The 17,428-nt window shown below is 35.8% G+C and overlaps 1 protein-coding gene across 2 annotated transcripts in view; it reads right to left on the reverse strand.

Moving 5' to 3' along the window:
• Positions 1–17,428, reverse strand: part of MDGA2 (MAM domain containing glycosylphosphatidylinositol anchor 2) — an 852,594-nt gene that overhangs the window by 120,898 nt on the left and 714,268 nt on the right. For both annotated transcript variants that reach the window (XM_023255671.2, XR_002743071.2), the window contains exon 9: positions 40–309. In XM_023255671.2, coding sequence (XP_023111439.1) covers positions 40–309 — 270 coding nt within the window. The remainder of the gene's footprint in view (positions 1–39; positions 310–17,428) is intronic.

Below are 17,428 nucleotides of genomic sequence, written 5' to 3' on the forward strand. Positions count from 1 at the left end.
TCAAAAATATATGAAAGGCAAAAATATTGTGAATCTTACCTGTAACAAGAAAGCTGCATCTCCCAGCTCCAGCTTCATTAATGATGCTACAATTATAAACCCCATAGTTTTCATTGGAAAGACTCTTCACCGGGTATTCTGTATACTCTTGAGAGTCAAACTGACCCGTCCGTAATAATTTATTGCCCAAGCGCCACTCATAGGTCAGCACCCGTATTGGATAGGCTCTCAGGACCCGGCAGCTCATAGTAACACTTCGGTCTTGTCCTTGCCGAATTTCCAGGAACGCTGGTTCCACAGCAGGAGGATCTGCAGAAGAGATGTTAAAACAGATAAAACATGTGGTCTGCAATGAGCCAAAGACTATTCTTATTCTAAGAAGCTATTTTTAAGAACACATCTAGCAACAAGTAAGGAGTAAGAGGTGGGTGGAGAGCAACACCAGGAATTTTATCTTGGGATGGGAAATGGGAAACATCATTTACTGACTGTGGGCAGTGAATGAGATTCACTGCCTTGAAATATCATTTGCAGGTGAAAGTAGCAGAGTTCATTTTTTTCTTAGCTACTTCCCAGAACAAATCATCATGACTATGTTTATACTGCCAGCAACCAAATGATGTTGTAGGTATAAAATGCAATCTCCAAATTAGCATGAGACTTTGAAACAGACGAAGTCATTGGTTCAAGTCAGTGAATTCTAATTATTCCCAGTTTGGCTTCTGAACTACCTATTATTTAATAAAGTAGGTAACCTAAGTTTATAAATTTATGTTCTAAATTATTTGGTCTGAACACATTTGACTAAAATTCATAATATTCATGGGTAAACCTTAAGCAAACTTTGCAAATTATAACACAGGTGGATGAGGTTTCTAACTCACTGCAATGATGCATTTATCTGCCTTAATTGTGATTTTTTTCCATATAATTAAAATTTGCTACATTAGATACCTAACTTCTTTGTTTTTGATGGAAAGATTTCTGAAAAGTTTTTCATACATACATTTCTCATTATATAGAGTATGCAAATTATAATCCTTTACCTCATGACTCCCAATGGTTATAATAAATAACAATTACTTCCTAGGCACTAAGGACAGGATTCATTTAATCAAATAAACTGTCTGTGACCACTCAGGATTGCACTGCACAGCACTATCACATCCTTGACTAGATGTATATGATACTCTCCTGAGTAGTATAGAGCCGTACATACTCTCTTGTGTAGTATAGAAGCCATACAACTCTTTCTGGCATCCCTTCATTCAAGATGCTAAAAGGTTTTAGGACTGCCTAAAGGCACTAAGTTCACCCTCCAATATTCTTTACATGTTATTCCAATACTTTTTTGTACTATCGCTGTCCCTTCTCGTTGCCAATCTGTTGACTCATCCTTCTTGTTTCTGTCAACAAATATATTTATTTTTAAAAAAAATTTTTTTTTCAACGTTTATTTATTTTTGGGACAGAGAGAGACAGAGCATGAACGGGGGAGGGGCAGAGAGAGAGGGAGACACAGAATAGGAAACAGGCTCCAGGCTCTGAGCCATCAGCCCAGAGCCTGACGCGGGGCTCGAACTCACGGACCGCGAGATCGTGACCTGGCTGAAGTCGGACGCTTAACCGACTGCGCCACCCAGGCGCCCCTCAACAAATATATTTAAACTACCTTACTGTTCTAATTTTATTCATAAATTCAATTTTTGACCTCTTCCTACATAAGTGCTAATTTGTTTTTAATGAATGAAAAAAAATTCCTGAATGCATGAAATTTATGATTTAACACAACAGGTAGCTATTTAAATAGCTGATTTACAAAACTGAAGTACAAAAAACAATTCTAGGGTAGAAAGTAAAGAAGTGAATAACACTATGAGGACTGACCAGGCAAGGCATCTCAAGGAATGTAATACTTGAGCTGTGTCTTCCAGGATATATAGGAAATGTGAGGTCGGGAATCAATCATCCCAGGTAAGGAGATTAATATGTGCAAAAGGTAAAGAGAAGGTAGAGAGGAGGTGGTGTTCATAGAAGTATAAATGAATTGGCATAGCTGGTGAACAAAAGGTACATGAGTGCTTCAGAGGAAATAAAGATGGAAAGAAAGGAAGGGACTCTAGTCAAGAATTTCTGAATATCATGTTATGGAGTTTGGATTTCATCTTGTTAGTGGTGAGGCTCATTATTTTTTTTTTTCTATTGTACCTGTTAATCCCTTTCATCTATTTCATCCAACCCCCACCACCTTTTCCTGTGGCAAACACCAGATTGTTTTCTGTTGTCTACGAGGAGTCTGTTTCTGTTTTGTTCATTTGTTTCTTTTGTTAGATTTCACATATAACTGGAATCATATGGTATCTGCTTTTCTCTGTTTGACTTATTTCACTTAGCATAAACCCTCAAGGTCCATTAAAAATTTTTTAAATGAAGGTTTTATATGACTAAACTGATCTTTTAGAAAGAATGTTTGGGCAGATAGGAGGAGCATACTCAAAGGAAAGAGTCTAGTTACAGAGAAAATGAGAACATCATTGCTGAAAGTCTGAACTAAGGCAATGTCAGTGAAACCACAAATGATGCCTTAGACAATGAGGTGGATACGGTGTCAGTGACGAAGACAGAGAAAACAGGAGGGGTAGTTTAGGGTACGGTGGACATGTTGAACTTGTGCACCTGCTAGTCAGACAGTAGGGATACCAGGTAGGCAACTGTTTCTTCGTTTCCAAATATATATAGGTTATGTTTTATTATCTCTTTGTTCTGATTTTTGCTTAATTGGATCACGGTCAGAGAAAATAGTCCATGTGTTTTCAATCTTCTGAAATTTGTTGAAGCCTGAGTTATAGCCCAATATATGACTAATTTTTGTTCTGTGTATGCCTGCAAAGAAGGAATAGTCTGAAGTTTAGGAGTGTGATGTGGAACTGTTTGTTGGGTCAAGTCTGACAAATGAGTTATCCAAATCATCTACATAGTTATTGGGCTTTTACCCTATTTGTTCTACTTGGATTGATTTAGAAGAGTGTTAAGCTCTTCTAAAATGGCAATAGTTTAAAATTTTTTCTTATAGTTTTCTCTACATTTTGCTCTACATATTTTTTAATGTTTATTTATTTATTCATTTATTTTTTGGTAGACAGAGAGACAGAACATAAGGGGGGAGGGGCAGAGAGACAGGGAGACACAGAACCTGAGTGGACTCCAGGCTCTGAGTTGTCAGCACAGAGCCCGACTTGGGGCTTAACTCAAGAACCATGAAATCATGACCTAAGCCAAAGTTGGAGGCTCAACCGAGCTGCCCAGGAGCCCCTGCTTTACATATTTTGAGGCCACGCTATTAAGTACATACAAATTTAAAATCGCTTTATTTTATTGGTAAACGGAAGGTTTTATCATTTTGAAACAACCTCCTTTATCTCTATTAAGGTTGTATTATTTAAAACTATTTTGTCTCAATTAATACTTACTCTGACATTGCTTAGTAGTTGCAAGCTGTCTTTTCCATACTTTTAGAGTTCCATTATCCTTATATTTTACAAATGTCTCCTTTAAACAGCATGTAGTTATATTCTATTTTTTCAAGAAACCTTGGCAATATTTAAATTTTACCCACAGCAATTAACACTTTGTTTACATTTACTGACTACTGATACATTTGAGTACAGATGTACTCAACAAATGTAACTGTTTTGTACTTCCTATTTGTTTTGTGGTCTTTTTTCTTTGTCTTCTTTTAGATTTATGGACTACATGATTATTCCAACCCTTTTGCTACTACTAATTTTAATTCTCTCTTTTTTTAAAAACAATTGAACATTATAATTTTATATCTGCACTAATTTTAGAATTATTCAGATATATGCTGGCTCATTTGCCTTTAATTCATTCTTTCACTATATACCTTAAAATTCCATGATCATTTTCCAAATTTTGCCTCAAGTACATCATTTAGAATTATCTTTAATGACCTTTCTGGTCTTGATTTTCTGAAAATATATTTTTAGCCTTATTCTTAAAAGATATTTTCCTTTTACATAATAGGATTAGAGGGTGGCACTGATTTTCTTTTAGCATATTAGGATATAGTTCTACTGTCTTCAGATGGCTTTTACTGCTATAGACAAGTAAGCTTAAAGTCTCACACTTTAAAGTTCTTGTTTTTGTTTCCTCCAGGTACATTCAAAATGTTTTACCTTTGATATTTGATAGCTTCAATATAATGATTTTAAGTGGATATTCTTTGTACCTAAAAGTTTGGGACCTGCTGGGATTTTTATTTTTATTTTTTTTATTTTATTTATTTTATTTTTTTTTCAACGTTTATTTTTTTTTGGGACAGAGAGAGACAGAGCATGAACGGGGGAGGGGCAGAGAGAGAGGGAGACACAGAATCGGAAACAGGCTCCAGGCTCCGAGCCATCAGCCCAGAACCTGACGCGGGGCTCGAACTCACGGACCGCGAGATCGTGACCTGGCTGAAGTTGGACGCTTAACCGACTGCGCCACCCAGGCGCCCCTACTGCTGGGATTTTTAAATCTGTTGATTTCAGTTTGGCATATTTCACCTAAGAAATTTCTGGAAAATTGTCATTTCTTAAATTATACCTGTGTTTTTTTCTTTCTATCCTCACTTGAAGGTCTTTTTCATTCATTCTGTCTTCCATGTCTTTAATCCCTCTTCCAACTTTTCTATTTCTTGCTTTTTCTGCATTGCATTTTGAATAAATTCTTCTGAGCACTAATTCTTTCTTCAGTTCTACTTAATCTGGTAAACCCATCCATTATGTTATTATTATTTTAATGTTTGTTTATTTATTTATATCCGAGTTAGTTAACATATAGTGTGATAATGATTGCAGGAGTAGAATTTAGTAATTCATTACTTACATACAACAGCCAGTGCTTATCCCAGCAAGTGCTTTCCCTAATGACCATTGCTCATTTAGCCCATCACCCTACCCAACACCCCACCAACAACCCTCAGTTCGTTTTCTGTATTTAAGAGCCTCTTATGGTTTGTCTCTCTCTTTTTATTTTTGCTTCCTTTCCCCTATGGTTATCTGTTTTGTTTCTTAAATTCAACCTATGAGTGAAATCACATGATACCTGCCTTTCTTTGAATAAATTATTTTGCTTAGCATGATACACTCTAGTTCTATCCCCATTGTTAAAATGGCAAGATTTCATTATTTTTATAGCCAAGTAATATTACATTGTTTCTATATACCACATCTTTATCCATTCATCAGTCAATGGAGATTTGAGTTCTTTCCATACTTTGGCTATTGACAATACTGCTGCTATAAACACTGGGGTGCATGTGCCCCTTAGAATCAGCATTTTTGTATCTTTTGGATAAATACCTAGTAATGCAATTGCTGGGTCATAGGGTAGTTCTATTTTCAATTTTTTGAGGAACCTCCATACTGTTTTCCAGAGTGGCTGCACCAGTTTCTTTCCCACTGGCATGCTTTCTCTGCATCCTTGCCAACATCTGTTATTGCCTGAGTTGTTAATTTTTTTTATTTAAAATAATGTAGCTTTCATTTATAAACGTTCTGCATAGTTTTTTTTTGTATACCTGTTATGCCACTACTTTTATACTTTTCCATTACTTGCAAATGTAGTAAGATTTGTCTCTTATTTCTTTAAACAAAGTAATTATTTTATACTGTCTGATATTTCTATATGGCTTTAAAGATGTTTTTTTGTTTGTTTTCTCTGATGGTATTTTGTTGCTGTATATTCTCGGTTAATTTTGACTCTGTGCTATTCAATGTCCTGTAAAAATATGGGAATTTTTAAATATCTAAGATGATGATTTCTTCCTCTAGAGAGATATGTGTCTATAGGCAACTACTGATATCAATGTCTAGGATCACATTAATCTAGGTTCATGGCTTGAGGTTTTATTTTAATCACCCAAGTGATATGAGTTTTCATTAAAAATCCTCCAAAGGGGCAACTTGTGATTATAATGTACAGTATGTGATCCCACATCACCCTTACCCTGCTCACTTCAAAGACAACTTTCTTTGCACTCACTCGGGAATAGGAATATGTAGACTGGGTTTATGCCTACTTTACTCTTATCCTATGGATATAGTCCTTCGAGTTCCAACTTCTATGGGTAGAACTTTTCTCCAGGAAATACTCTGGTTAGATTGTAATCGACTAGAAATGCCATCAAAACTGAAGCTTAAATTCTCCCACATCAGCAAATGCCCTTGGGGCAAGATTAGCCTCATTGTCCTGCTTTCTTATAAATTTGACATTGTATTTTTAAAATAAACATTTTAATACTTTCAATAATATTTTTTTAGAAATTTTGCAGCGTTTTTTGATTGTTTGCAATGGAAGAATTTTTTTTTTTTAAGAGAGAGAGAGCAAGTGGAAGAAGGACAGAGGGAGAGGGACAGAGAGAATCTTAAGCAGACTCCATGCCCAGCACAGAACTGGATGCCGGGCTCAATCTCACAACTGTGGGAACAGGACCAGAGCCAAAATCAAGGCTGGATACTCAACCGATTGAGCTACCCAGGGGTCCCTACACTGGAAGGATTTTGAGGAATATTTTGTCTATTATATGCCCAGAATCACATGTCTCTATTAGTCAAATGGAAATACAGATCTAAAGCTCAAAATGCTGACTTGACTGAAAGCTCTGGTTTTATTGAGATAATTCAGAATAAGCTTAAAAAAAGACAAATAAAAAGCCAAATTTGGATTTAGTCCTGAATATAATCACTTCTGGGGTTAGAGAAAAGTAAAAGCTCCTAGAGGAGAATAAATATAAATAAGCAAAGAGATATATGGATCCAGAGAGTTGTGTTACAAAAAATTAAAGGCTTTGGATGTTCAAAGAACATAAAGTAAAAAAATGTGCCAAATGTTAGCAATATAGGAGTTTAGATTGAAAATATATATTGTTTTTGACAAGTCTGATGTCATAAGTGATTATAGCAAAAGCATTTTCTGTGGAGTATACATAATGTGTGTTGCAGTTTTTATGGTTAAATAGTAGACATCAGGAATGACATCTGTTTGTTCAATAGTGTTGTCTATGATTAGAAAACATAATTATCTATTCATTCTACTTTCAAAATATATCCAGAGGTTATACATTTCTCCCAATCTTTACTACCACTACTATTACCTCTTAAATAGACTACTGCAAATGTCCTCCAATAGCCTTCTAAAAGGCCATTGTGCTTCCGATTTTGACCTTCTACTATTTCTCTGATATTGGCCAGATGTTATTTTACAAGAGAAATCAGCTCTTGTTATTCTCCTCCTTAGAACACTTTATTGATTTGTCCCTACTTGTCAATCAGGCTTACAAAGTCCTGCAAGTTCTGGCTCTGACAATATTCTCAATCATTCTTATCTTAATCATTGTGTTCAGAAACAGGTTTCCTTCCTGTTCCTGCATGACAAGCACTTTCTGGATTCTGGGCTTTATTCTTTCTTCTGAAGATGTTCTTTCCTTCACTCTTTCTATTGCTCTCTGATGGTCATTGTTTATATTTTACTTCTTTAGAAAGCCTATCCTGGACTACCAATTAGTAAAATATTTCTCCTACTGTTACCAATACATGGTTAGCAATCATTGTATTTATTTCCTGCATAGTAACACCATTTGTTCATATCTAGTTCATATAAGTTCCATTATAATGGGACTTAAAACTCCCCATCATTGTATCTTCTCTGTATCCATCAAGTACTCAGCATTATAGCTAATGCCAGATCATTACTGAATACATAAAAGAATGAATGAATAAATGATGTAAAAGAGTAAAGATGTTCACAAAGTCTTCAATACTTATTCAGCATGGGTTCTATGTCTGCTCTGTTAAATCTGCGTAGATTCTGTGCTTACTTTGACCAATAGAATAGAGCAAAAGTAATGCTACATCATTTTGTAGGCCTGGACCACAGGAGACTGGGAGTTTCACTTTTTATCTCTTAAAATACTTATTCTGGGAGCCCTGACCCATGAAATAAGTCCAACTACCCTACTAAAGAGACCATCTCAAGAGGCCCTGAGATTATACAAAGGAGGAAAGGGTAGAATTAAGCTCAGCCATCCTCACCAAGGTTCCAGATATGGGAGGTCATCTTGTACCTTCCAGACCAGCCCAGCCACCTGCAAAATACCATCAGGTGACCCAGATAATACCACAATCCACATGAAACAGAGGAATAGCCCAGGCAAGCTCTCTTCAAATTCTTGACTTGCCAGAGATTAAATGGATATAATAAAATATGATTATTTTGAGCTCCTAAGTATTTGCTTCACAATAACAGATAATTGATACAAAAGTCTCTGAGCCTTCAAAATTAAGCAGTTTGATAATATGAGTGGAGACCTGGTAGAGTGAGGCAAAAGGACAAGTGGACAGGGCAATCGTGAGAACACAGTTTAAGCAACAGATCCTGGGATCCAAGTTGGTTCCAGAAGGAAATGATTCAGAAGGAAACTAATAGGGGAAGTCAATCAATAGACTGAATTACTAGGACGCTTGAAAACCTTAAAAACAAGTACACTGAGAACAACGGAATCAGGAAATGAGAAAGCTGTAGTCAATAAACAGAATTTGTTGAAAATTTGGAGTGATTAGAGGCTCAGTGTTATGTTCATTGGAATGAAATGCTGAAGTGAAGTAGAGATTAATGATACTAGAGTCAAATGCAATTATGTTAAGTGAATACACATTTACTCTCATTGTATTTGTATCTGTCTAACAGTGTTTGCAACTGCTTATCTTTCTTCTTATAAATTTGTTTTTAAATGGCAAAGGTCAAAATGTAATTAATTATACTTACCAGGCCAATATCCTAAAATATATATTTACTTTTCCTGTGAAAGATTTTCTGTGGGAATTCTTTGACTATATCTGACCTATTAGATTATTTCAAATAATGGATTTTTTAGACTTTCACTCTATGTGAATGTGTCATTCATCCAAACCTAGAAAATTCAGTCAACTCATTTATTAACAGCCTATAAAAACACCTGATAGTGTTGGGTTAAATCTCTTCAGTGTGTTTTCATAGAGTTCAGTAGAGTCTGAGTTGGAAAGCATCCCTAAATGAAAGTAATCATTACTGCTATTTAATAGACTGCCCAAACACGTTAGGTTCCAGGGTGATTCCCTAACCTCAAAATAAGTGATAAAATGTGAAACTAAGCAAACTCATTATAAGTCACGTTTGCCTGTGGAAAACTTCTGTGATATAAGGTTCACTTTAAGCCCACTAGCTATTAATGAACTCAGCATTTCATTCCTTGGAATAACCAGTGAGAAGAACAGACCTTCACAGTTAGGATTAAATGGTGTTGTGTGAAAACTTTAAATATGATGAAAGAAAGCTTCAGGTGTCAAAAAGTTAAAGTTCACTATTCTGATAAAATCAACATTTCGTGGTGTAAGAGTTAGTCAGTATGCTTTATTATGAAGTATTTAAAGAAACTGAAATGAAAAGATATTGTGAGAAAAAAAATCCACTTAAGGAAGATTCCTTAGGAGAAATAAATAGGTAATTGTGTTTTTTTTTTTCCAACTGAACAAATGATTCTAAAATTATACCATTATAGTCTAAAAATACACTAGTATATTATCTGCTTCAAAAGTTTACTTGTCAGGGGCACCTGGGTGGCTCAGTCGGTTGAGTGTCCGACTTCGGCTCAGGTCATGATCTCACAGTCCGTGAGTTCGAACCCCACATCCGGCTCTGTGCTGACAGCTTGGAGCGTGGAGACTGCTTCAGATTCTGTGACTCCCTCTCTCTCTGCCCCTCCCCCACTCGCACTCTGTCTCTGTCTCTCTCAAAAATAAATAAAACGTTAAAAAAATTTAAAAAGTTTACTTGTAAAACCATCTCCCTACATATATACTAAAGGATGATGATAATAAAAATAATAATTATATATGTTGATATTGCATATTTACTAAATTCTAGGTACTGCGTTAATATATTCACATGGTTTATCTTTTTATAGTAGTACTCATTTTTATAGAAGACAGTGAGGTACAGAAAAGTTAAGTAAAGTCACCCAGCTAAAAATTAGCAGAATAAGTATTCAAACAAAGCACTCTGACTCCAGAGAGTAGGCTCATAACTACAACGTCTGCTTCATTCTTTCCAATTACAAATACTACCAATTTATCACGATTTGGGTCTCTCTCTCAGCATTTCCCTCGGAAATATTGGTTATTGAAGTTATCAATTAAAACAGACGTTGGCCTATTCACATGTACAAACTTGTGTAAGTCAAAAATGGAAACCATGTTTTGTGGAAAGCATAAAAGTATTACAACAAAACTGCTAGGTTAAAGAAAAAATGTTAATGATAGATTTCAAACCAGACTGAAATTGTAGTGTATATAACAAAGTACTTCATGTAAACAAATTTCTGTACTGCCCATGTATTAATAGATATGATGAGTGCATGTAGAATATAAGCTGTCTGAAGGTAAAGGTGTAACCTTTTAAAGTTATTAAGGATTTTGATTGGAATAAAGTTGTTAAGGAGAAAATGCTCGCAATTAATTAGGTTTTTAGCATTTACTATTCTTGTACCTACTGGTTCCAGATGTCTGAGAAGTGTTCTGAGTAGGAATGGTTCTAAATCTTTAAATCAAAATACAAGTGTCTAACTTATTTGGAAAGAGTAACCTGTGAACCTGTGAAAACACTCAATTATAGAGAAATGTGTATTAGTATCTATTTCTTAGTAAGGGAATCAGAGATAAGTCCATGATTTCTTGCAATATTGTGCATAAATAAAACTTTGCCTCTATTTCTTAAAAAATTTCCAGGTTCTCATGAACACTAGAACTGTAAACAAAGTAATACTTTTAATTTACAGAAATAATAAAAGACATTTAAATATATAACAAAAAATTTCAAGCTAGTATTAAAAAATGTTGATATAGCCCTTTTTAAGTCTTTAAGGGAGTATCAGACTATGAATGTTAAATATGTATAGTTTATCTATAGTTAAAAGAGGAAAATAGTCACCTGTTTGGTGAACTTCAGTGTAGGTATGATCCTAATTATGTAACTCTTAGGTCACTACTAAACATGTACACATTAGGATTATTTCTTCTCAAGTAATTTCTTCTCAAGTCAAATATCTGTCCAATGAAACACCTGTCTGTTCTTTGCTATTCTTTGTTAAAAGAGGTATGGGGAAACTGTGCTGTCAATAATAATAATAATAATAATAAATCCAATACTTAGATGGGAAAATCCAGGGGTTTGAAGGTTAAGTCAGTGAAATATATTCTTCTATGGTTCAATCAAAATAGTGAAATTGCTACTTTTAGTGTACGACAAACTGTGTGTGTGTGTGTGTGTGTGTGTGTGTGTGCGCGCGCCTTTCTCTCAAACCTTTTCATGGTCTTGCAATTATACCCATCTTACTGGTGAGGACTTTGAAATTCAGAGATGACTGTGAGTAACCTCTTTATGCACTGAGAAACACTAAGCATATTTGAACCAAAGCCAATTTACCTTCAAAATGTCAGCCATTTAGACATTACCATGTGATTTCTCTAAGCATTATGTTCCTATAAGGATATGTATTCAAAAGATCCCTATATTATTTGCATCAATCAAACACATAAATACTTAGAGAATTCAAAGATACTGCTGGGTACAAGATGATATACTAGGGGATTAAACAAAAATGAATAAAAAATGGCTCCTGTTAACATGCAAGTTACAATCTCAGTATAAAAATAATATCTTAATATATGTAAGTAAGCACAATTTAAAATGAGCAAGTAATATATTAGTTTTTATAAGGCAATAACTTATTAATTGCTATAGTGTAATGGGAAATATAGATTTCATCTTAGTTCTTGATTCCTAGAACAGGGCTCCTAAAACTCTTGGAATTTCCTGAGTGATAAGAATGCCTTTTGTTATTTATGACAAGCCCATTTCAACCATAGGAAACTTATGCTAATGAAGTGATTCTGGCTGGCCCCTAGAGCTTTGGGATGTGATATTTCCAGAAAGATCAAGCCTTGATTTTAAGTTTGGAACATTTCATTCCACCCCCTAATCTCCAGGGAAGGAAGAGAGGATGGAGTTTAGAGATTCAGTTCAAGTACCACTGGCCAATGATTTAATCAATTATGCCTATGTAATGAAAGTTCCAATAAAAATACCTCAACGATGGGAAAACAGAAGATGGCAAAACAGCATGGAAGTTTTTTGTATGTCTGCCGTCCATGAAATACAGCCAGACCAACATTAACCATCCTACACACCTAGAAAACTGATTGGAGGATTAACACAACAATCTGCACAACCTGAACCACAGAATTCAGCAGGTAAGCAGCACGGACAAGTGAACTTGGGAGCAAAATCTGCAGGAAGGGAGGTGTTTTGCGGGCAGAGAGAAGACAGAGATGGTGGGGGGGAGGGAAGAATATGGGAAAAGCACTCCTCCCCAAAAGCAGCTGGAGAGAGTGGAAAATTGGAAACAGCCGCAGGGACTTAACTAAAAAGGGAGAAAGGAGAGGGTTTACATTCCATTAAGACTGTAAACAAGGGGAGCGCAAAGGCTGCAACTTTGCAGCTCAATACCTGGTGGTGCTCTGGTGGGAAGGGCGAATCCCCAGGAGCAGAGTGGGGGTCCGAGAAGGGCGAATCCCCAGGCCACACGTAGAGAAGCGGTTCCACTACTGGAAGGGCATTTGGTAGAGACTGTTGAAGCCACCCAGTCCCAGCAGACCCCAGAAAACGGCCACATTTGTTGGTGCTAGAACAAGGTCATTAAGGGTGAAGATTGGTGCCAGATGTGTGTTGTGATTTTTCCATAATCACTGAAAAGCTGCTGCTACACTATCTCGCGAACTTTTTGGGGGCAGGCTGGCACCTGGACGCAGTCTCGGGGCACCGGCAGCAGCAGGATCCAGCAAGCGTTCCTGGGTGCAGCCAGCCTTCGGCCATTGCTCATTCGGCCACTGCTCGGTGAGACTCTCCCGCAAAAGGGCAGAACGGGTCAAAGCCGCAGTCCCTCAGAAGTAAGGGGCCAGGGAAAACAGCTGCATCTGAGACAAAACTCGGGAGAGAGGTACTGCCTGGGGCCTGGTCCCGGAAAGTGAAAAAGTGGGGGAATGGATGAAAGCTGAAGACAGAGGACGGGTGTGCGATTGCTGATCCGGGAGAAGAGAATTCTGAAACCAGAGGCTGAGTACCTGTGTGACGCCATTTTTCACTGCTCCGGCACATGCGCATACGCATCTTTCAGCACCACAATGCTCCACCCCAGTCAGCTAGCAGCGCCATCTAGTGGAGAACGGAGCACTTACACTGAGCCCCACCCAGCTGGGCCAACCTGGTTCTTCAAGAACACAAGTCTCACCAACTACTTAGTTTATGGACTATAAAGCACTACATAGTCTTACTTCTAGAAGAAAATGAAGTAATTTCAGTCCTACTTCAATCTGTTAGCAGGTCTATCTATTCAATTTTCTTTTTTTTTTCTCTTTTACACTTCTTTTTCTTGAATACAGAAAGAGAAAAAAATTAATTTTTATTTTCACTTTTTATTAAAAATATTTTTCTTTGATTTTTTACTATATTTTTTACTTTTGTGTAAATTGTTTCAAATTCTATTTTACTTCCATCATGTTTAGTCTACTTTAGTGTATTCACCTTTTCAAATTTTCAAATGATTTCCTTTTTTTTTCCTTTTTTCTCTTTTCTGTTTGTTTTGTTATTCTTGAATGCAGAAAGAGAAAAACTTCATTTTTACTTACAATTTCTATTAAAATATTTTTCTTTAATGTTTTTACTACATTTTTTGCTTTTATGTAAATTTTTCCAAATTCTATCTTACTTCAATCATTTTATTTTAGTCTACTACAGTGTATTTACTTTTTCAAAATTTCAAATGATTTCCTTTTTTTTGCCTTTTTTCTCTTTTTCTCTTTTTCTTTTTTTGGTTCTTTTCTTAATCTTGAATACAAAAAAGAAAAAATCATTTTTATTTTTAATTTTTATTAAAAATATTTTATTTTTTACTATATTTTTTGCTTTTATTTACACTTTTTCAAATTCTATTTTACTCCCACCATCTCATTTTAGTCTACTTCAGTGTATTCATTTTTTCAAATTCTCAAAAGATTTTTTCTTCCCCCCACCTTTTTTTTCTCTGATCTGTCAAACCACTTTCAACACCCAGACCAAAACACACCTAAGATCTAGCACCACTTATTCGATTTGTGTGTGTGGGTGTGTTTTTAGTATTTTAATTTTAATATTTTTTAATCTTAATTTTTTATTTTAATTTTTCTACCTCATTAATTCCTTTTCACCCTCAAAATGACAAAATGAAGGAATTCTCTCCAAAAGAAAGAGCACGAAGAAACGACAGCCAGGGATTTAACCAACACAGATATAAGCAAGATGTCTGAACCAGAATTTAGACAATAATAAGAATACTAGCTGGAGTTGAAAATAGATTAGAATCCCTCTCTGCATAGATAAAAGAAGTAAAAAGTAGCCAGAATGAAATTAAAAATGCTATAACTGAGCTGCAATCACAGATGGATGCATTAAGGATGGATGAGGCAGAACAGAGAATCGGCGATATAGAGGACAAACTTATACAGAATACTGAAGCAGAAAAAAACAGGGAGACAAAGGCAAAAGAGAATTTAAGATTTAAGAATTAAAGAAATCAGTGACTCATTAAAAAGGAACATCAGAAGCATAGAGGTCCCAGAAGAGGAAGAGAGAGAAATGGGGGTAGAAGGATTACGTGAGCAAATCATAGCAGAGAACTCCTAACCTGGAGAAAGACACAGACATCAAAATCCAGGAAGCACAGAGGACCTCCATTAGATTCAATAAAAAAAAACGACCATCAACGAGGCATATCATAGTCAAATTCACAAAATACTCAGGCAAGGAGAGAATCATGAATGCAGCAAGCGAAAAAAAGTCCCTAAACTACAAGAGAAGACAGATCAGGTTCGCAGCAGACCTATCCACAGAAACTTGGCAGGCCAGAAAGGAGTGGCGGGATATATTCAGTGTGCTGAATCAGAAAAATATGCAGCCAAGAATTCTTTATCCAGCAAAGCTGTCATTCAAAATAGAAGGAGAGATAAAAATTTTCCTAAACAAAAACTAAATGAGTTTGTGACCACTAAACTAGCCCTGCAATAAATTTTAAGGGGACTCTAAGGGGAGAGAAGATGAAGAAATATATATATATATTTATATATTATTTATATATTCAAATATATATTTATATTTATTAAATATATATTATATTATATATATAATATATATAATATATATATTATATATATATATATATATATATATATATATATATATATATATATAAATACCAAAAGCAACAAAGATTATAAAGGACTAGAGAACACCACCAGAAACTCCAACTCTAAAAGCATCATAATGGCAATAAATTCATATCTTTCAGTACTCACTCTAAAGGTCAATGGACCCAAAGCTCCAGTCAAAGACGTAGGGTAACAGAATGGATTAGAAAACAAGATCCATCTATATGCTGTTTACAAGAGACCCACTTTAGCCCTAAAGATACCTTCATTGAAAATAAGGGGATGGAGAACCATCAATCATGCTAATGGTCAACAAAAGAAAGCTGGAGTAGCCATACTTATGTCAGACAATCTAGACTTTAAAATAAAGACTGTATCAAGAGATGCAGAAGAGTATTATATCCTAATCAAGGGGTCTATAGACCAAGAAGACTTAAAAACTGTAAACATTTATGCGCCAAATGTGGAAGGACCCAAATATATAAAACAATTAATCAAAAACATAAAAAAACTCATTGATAGTAATATCATACAGTAGGAGACTTCAACACCCCACTCACAGCAATGGACACATCATCTAATCAAAAAAATCAACAAGGACACAATGGCTTTTTTTTAAATTATTTTTTTAACGTTTATTTATTTTTGAGACAGAGAGAGAGACAGAGCATGAACAGGGGACGGTCAGAGAGAGGCAGACACAGAATCTGAAACAGGCTCCAGGCTGTGAGCTGTCAGCACAGAGCCCGATGTGGGGCTCGAACTCACGGACCGCGAGATCATGACCTGAGCCAAAGTCGGCCGGTTAACCAACTGAGCCACCCAGGCGCCCCAGGAGACAATGGCTTTGAATGACACACTGGACCAGATGGACTTAACAGATATATTCAGAACTTTTATCCTAAAGCAGCAGAATATACATTCTTCTCCAGTGCACATAGAATGTTCTCCAGAATAGACCATATACTGGGACACAAATCAGCCCTAAGTAAGTACAAAAAGATCGAGATCATACCATGCATATTTTCAGACCACAGCGCTATGAAACTCGAAATCAACCACAAGAAAGAATTTGGAAAGGTAACAAATACTTGGAGACTGAAGAACATTCTACTAAAGAATGAATGGGCTAAGCAAGAAGTTAAAGAGGAAATTAAAAAGTATATAGAAGTCCATGAAAATGATAACACCACAACCCAAAACCTCTGGAAGGCAGCAAAATGGTCATAAAAGGAAAGTATATAGCAATCCAGGCCTTCCTGAAGAAGGAAGAAAGATCTCAGATACACAACCTAACCTTATGCCCTAAGGAGGTGGAAAAAGAACAGCAAATAAAACTCAAAGCCAGCAGAGGACAGGAAATAATAAAGACTAGAGGTGAAATTAATGCAATAGAAGCCAAAAAAACAGTAGGACAGATCAATGAAACCAGAAGCTGGTTCTTTGAAAGAATTAACAAAACTGATAAACCCCTAGCTAGTTTGATCAAAAAGAAAAAGGAAAGGACCCAGATAAATAAAATCAAGATTGAAGGAGGAGAGATCACAACCAACACAGCAAAAATAAAAACAATAAAAAGAGAATATTATGTGAAATTATATGCCAATAAAATGGGCAATCTGGAAGAAACGGACAAATTCCTAGAAACATACACACTACCAAAACTGAAACAGGAAGAAAAAGAAAATTTGTACAGACCCATAACCAGGAAGGAAATTGACTTAGTGATCAAAACCTGCCAAAAAACAAGAGTCCAGGGACAGATGGCTTTCCATGGGAATTCTACCAAACATTTATGGAAGAGTTAACACCTATTCTCTTGAAGGTGTTCCAAAAAATAGAAATGGAAAGAAAACTTCCAAACTCTTTCTAGGAAGCCAGCATTACCTTGATTCCAAAACCAGACAGATACCCCACTATATAGGAGAACTACAGACCAATTTCCCTGATGAACATGGATGTAAAAATCCTCAACAAGATACTAGCCAACTGGATCCAACAATACATTAAAAAAAAATTATTCACCACGACCAAGTGGGATTTATACCTGGGATGCAGGGCTAGTTCAATATCCGCAAAACAATTAACGT

Source organism: Felis catus, chromosome B3 (genome assembly GCF_018350175.1).
Source record: "Felis catus isolate Fca126 chromosome B3, F.catus_Fca126_mat1.0, whole genome shotgun sequence".
Taxonomy (NCBI): Eukaryota; Metazoa; Chordata; class Mammalia; order Carnivora; family Felidae; genus Felis; species Felis catus.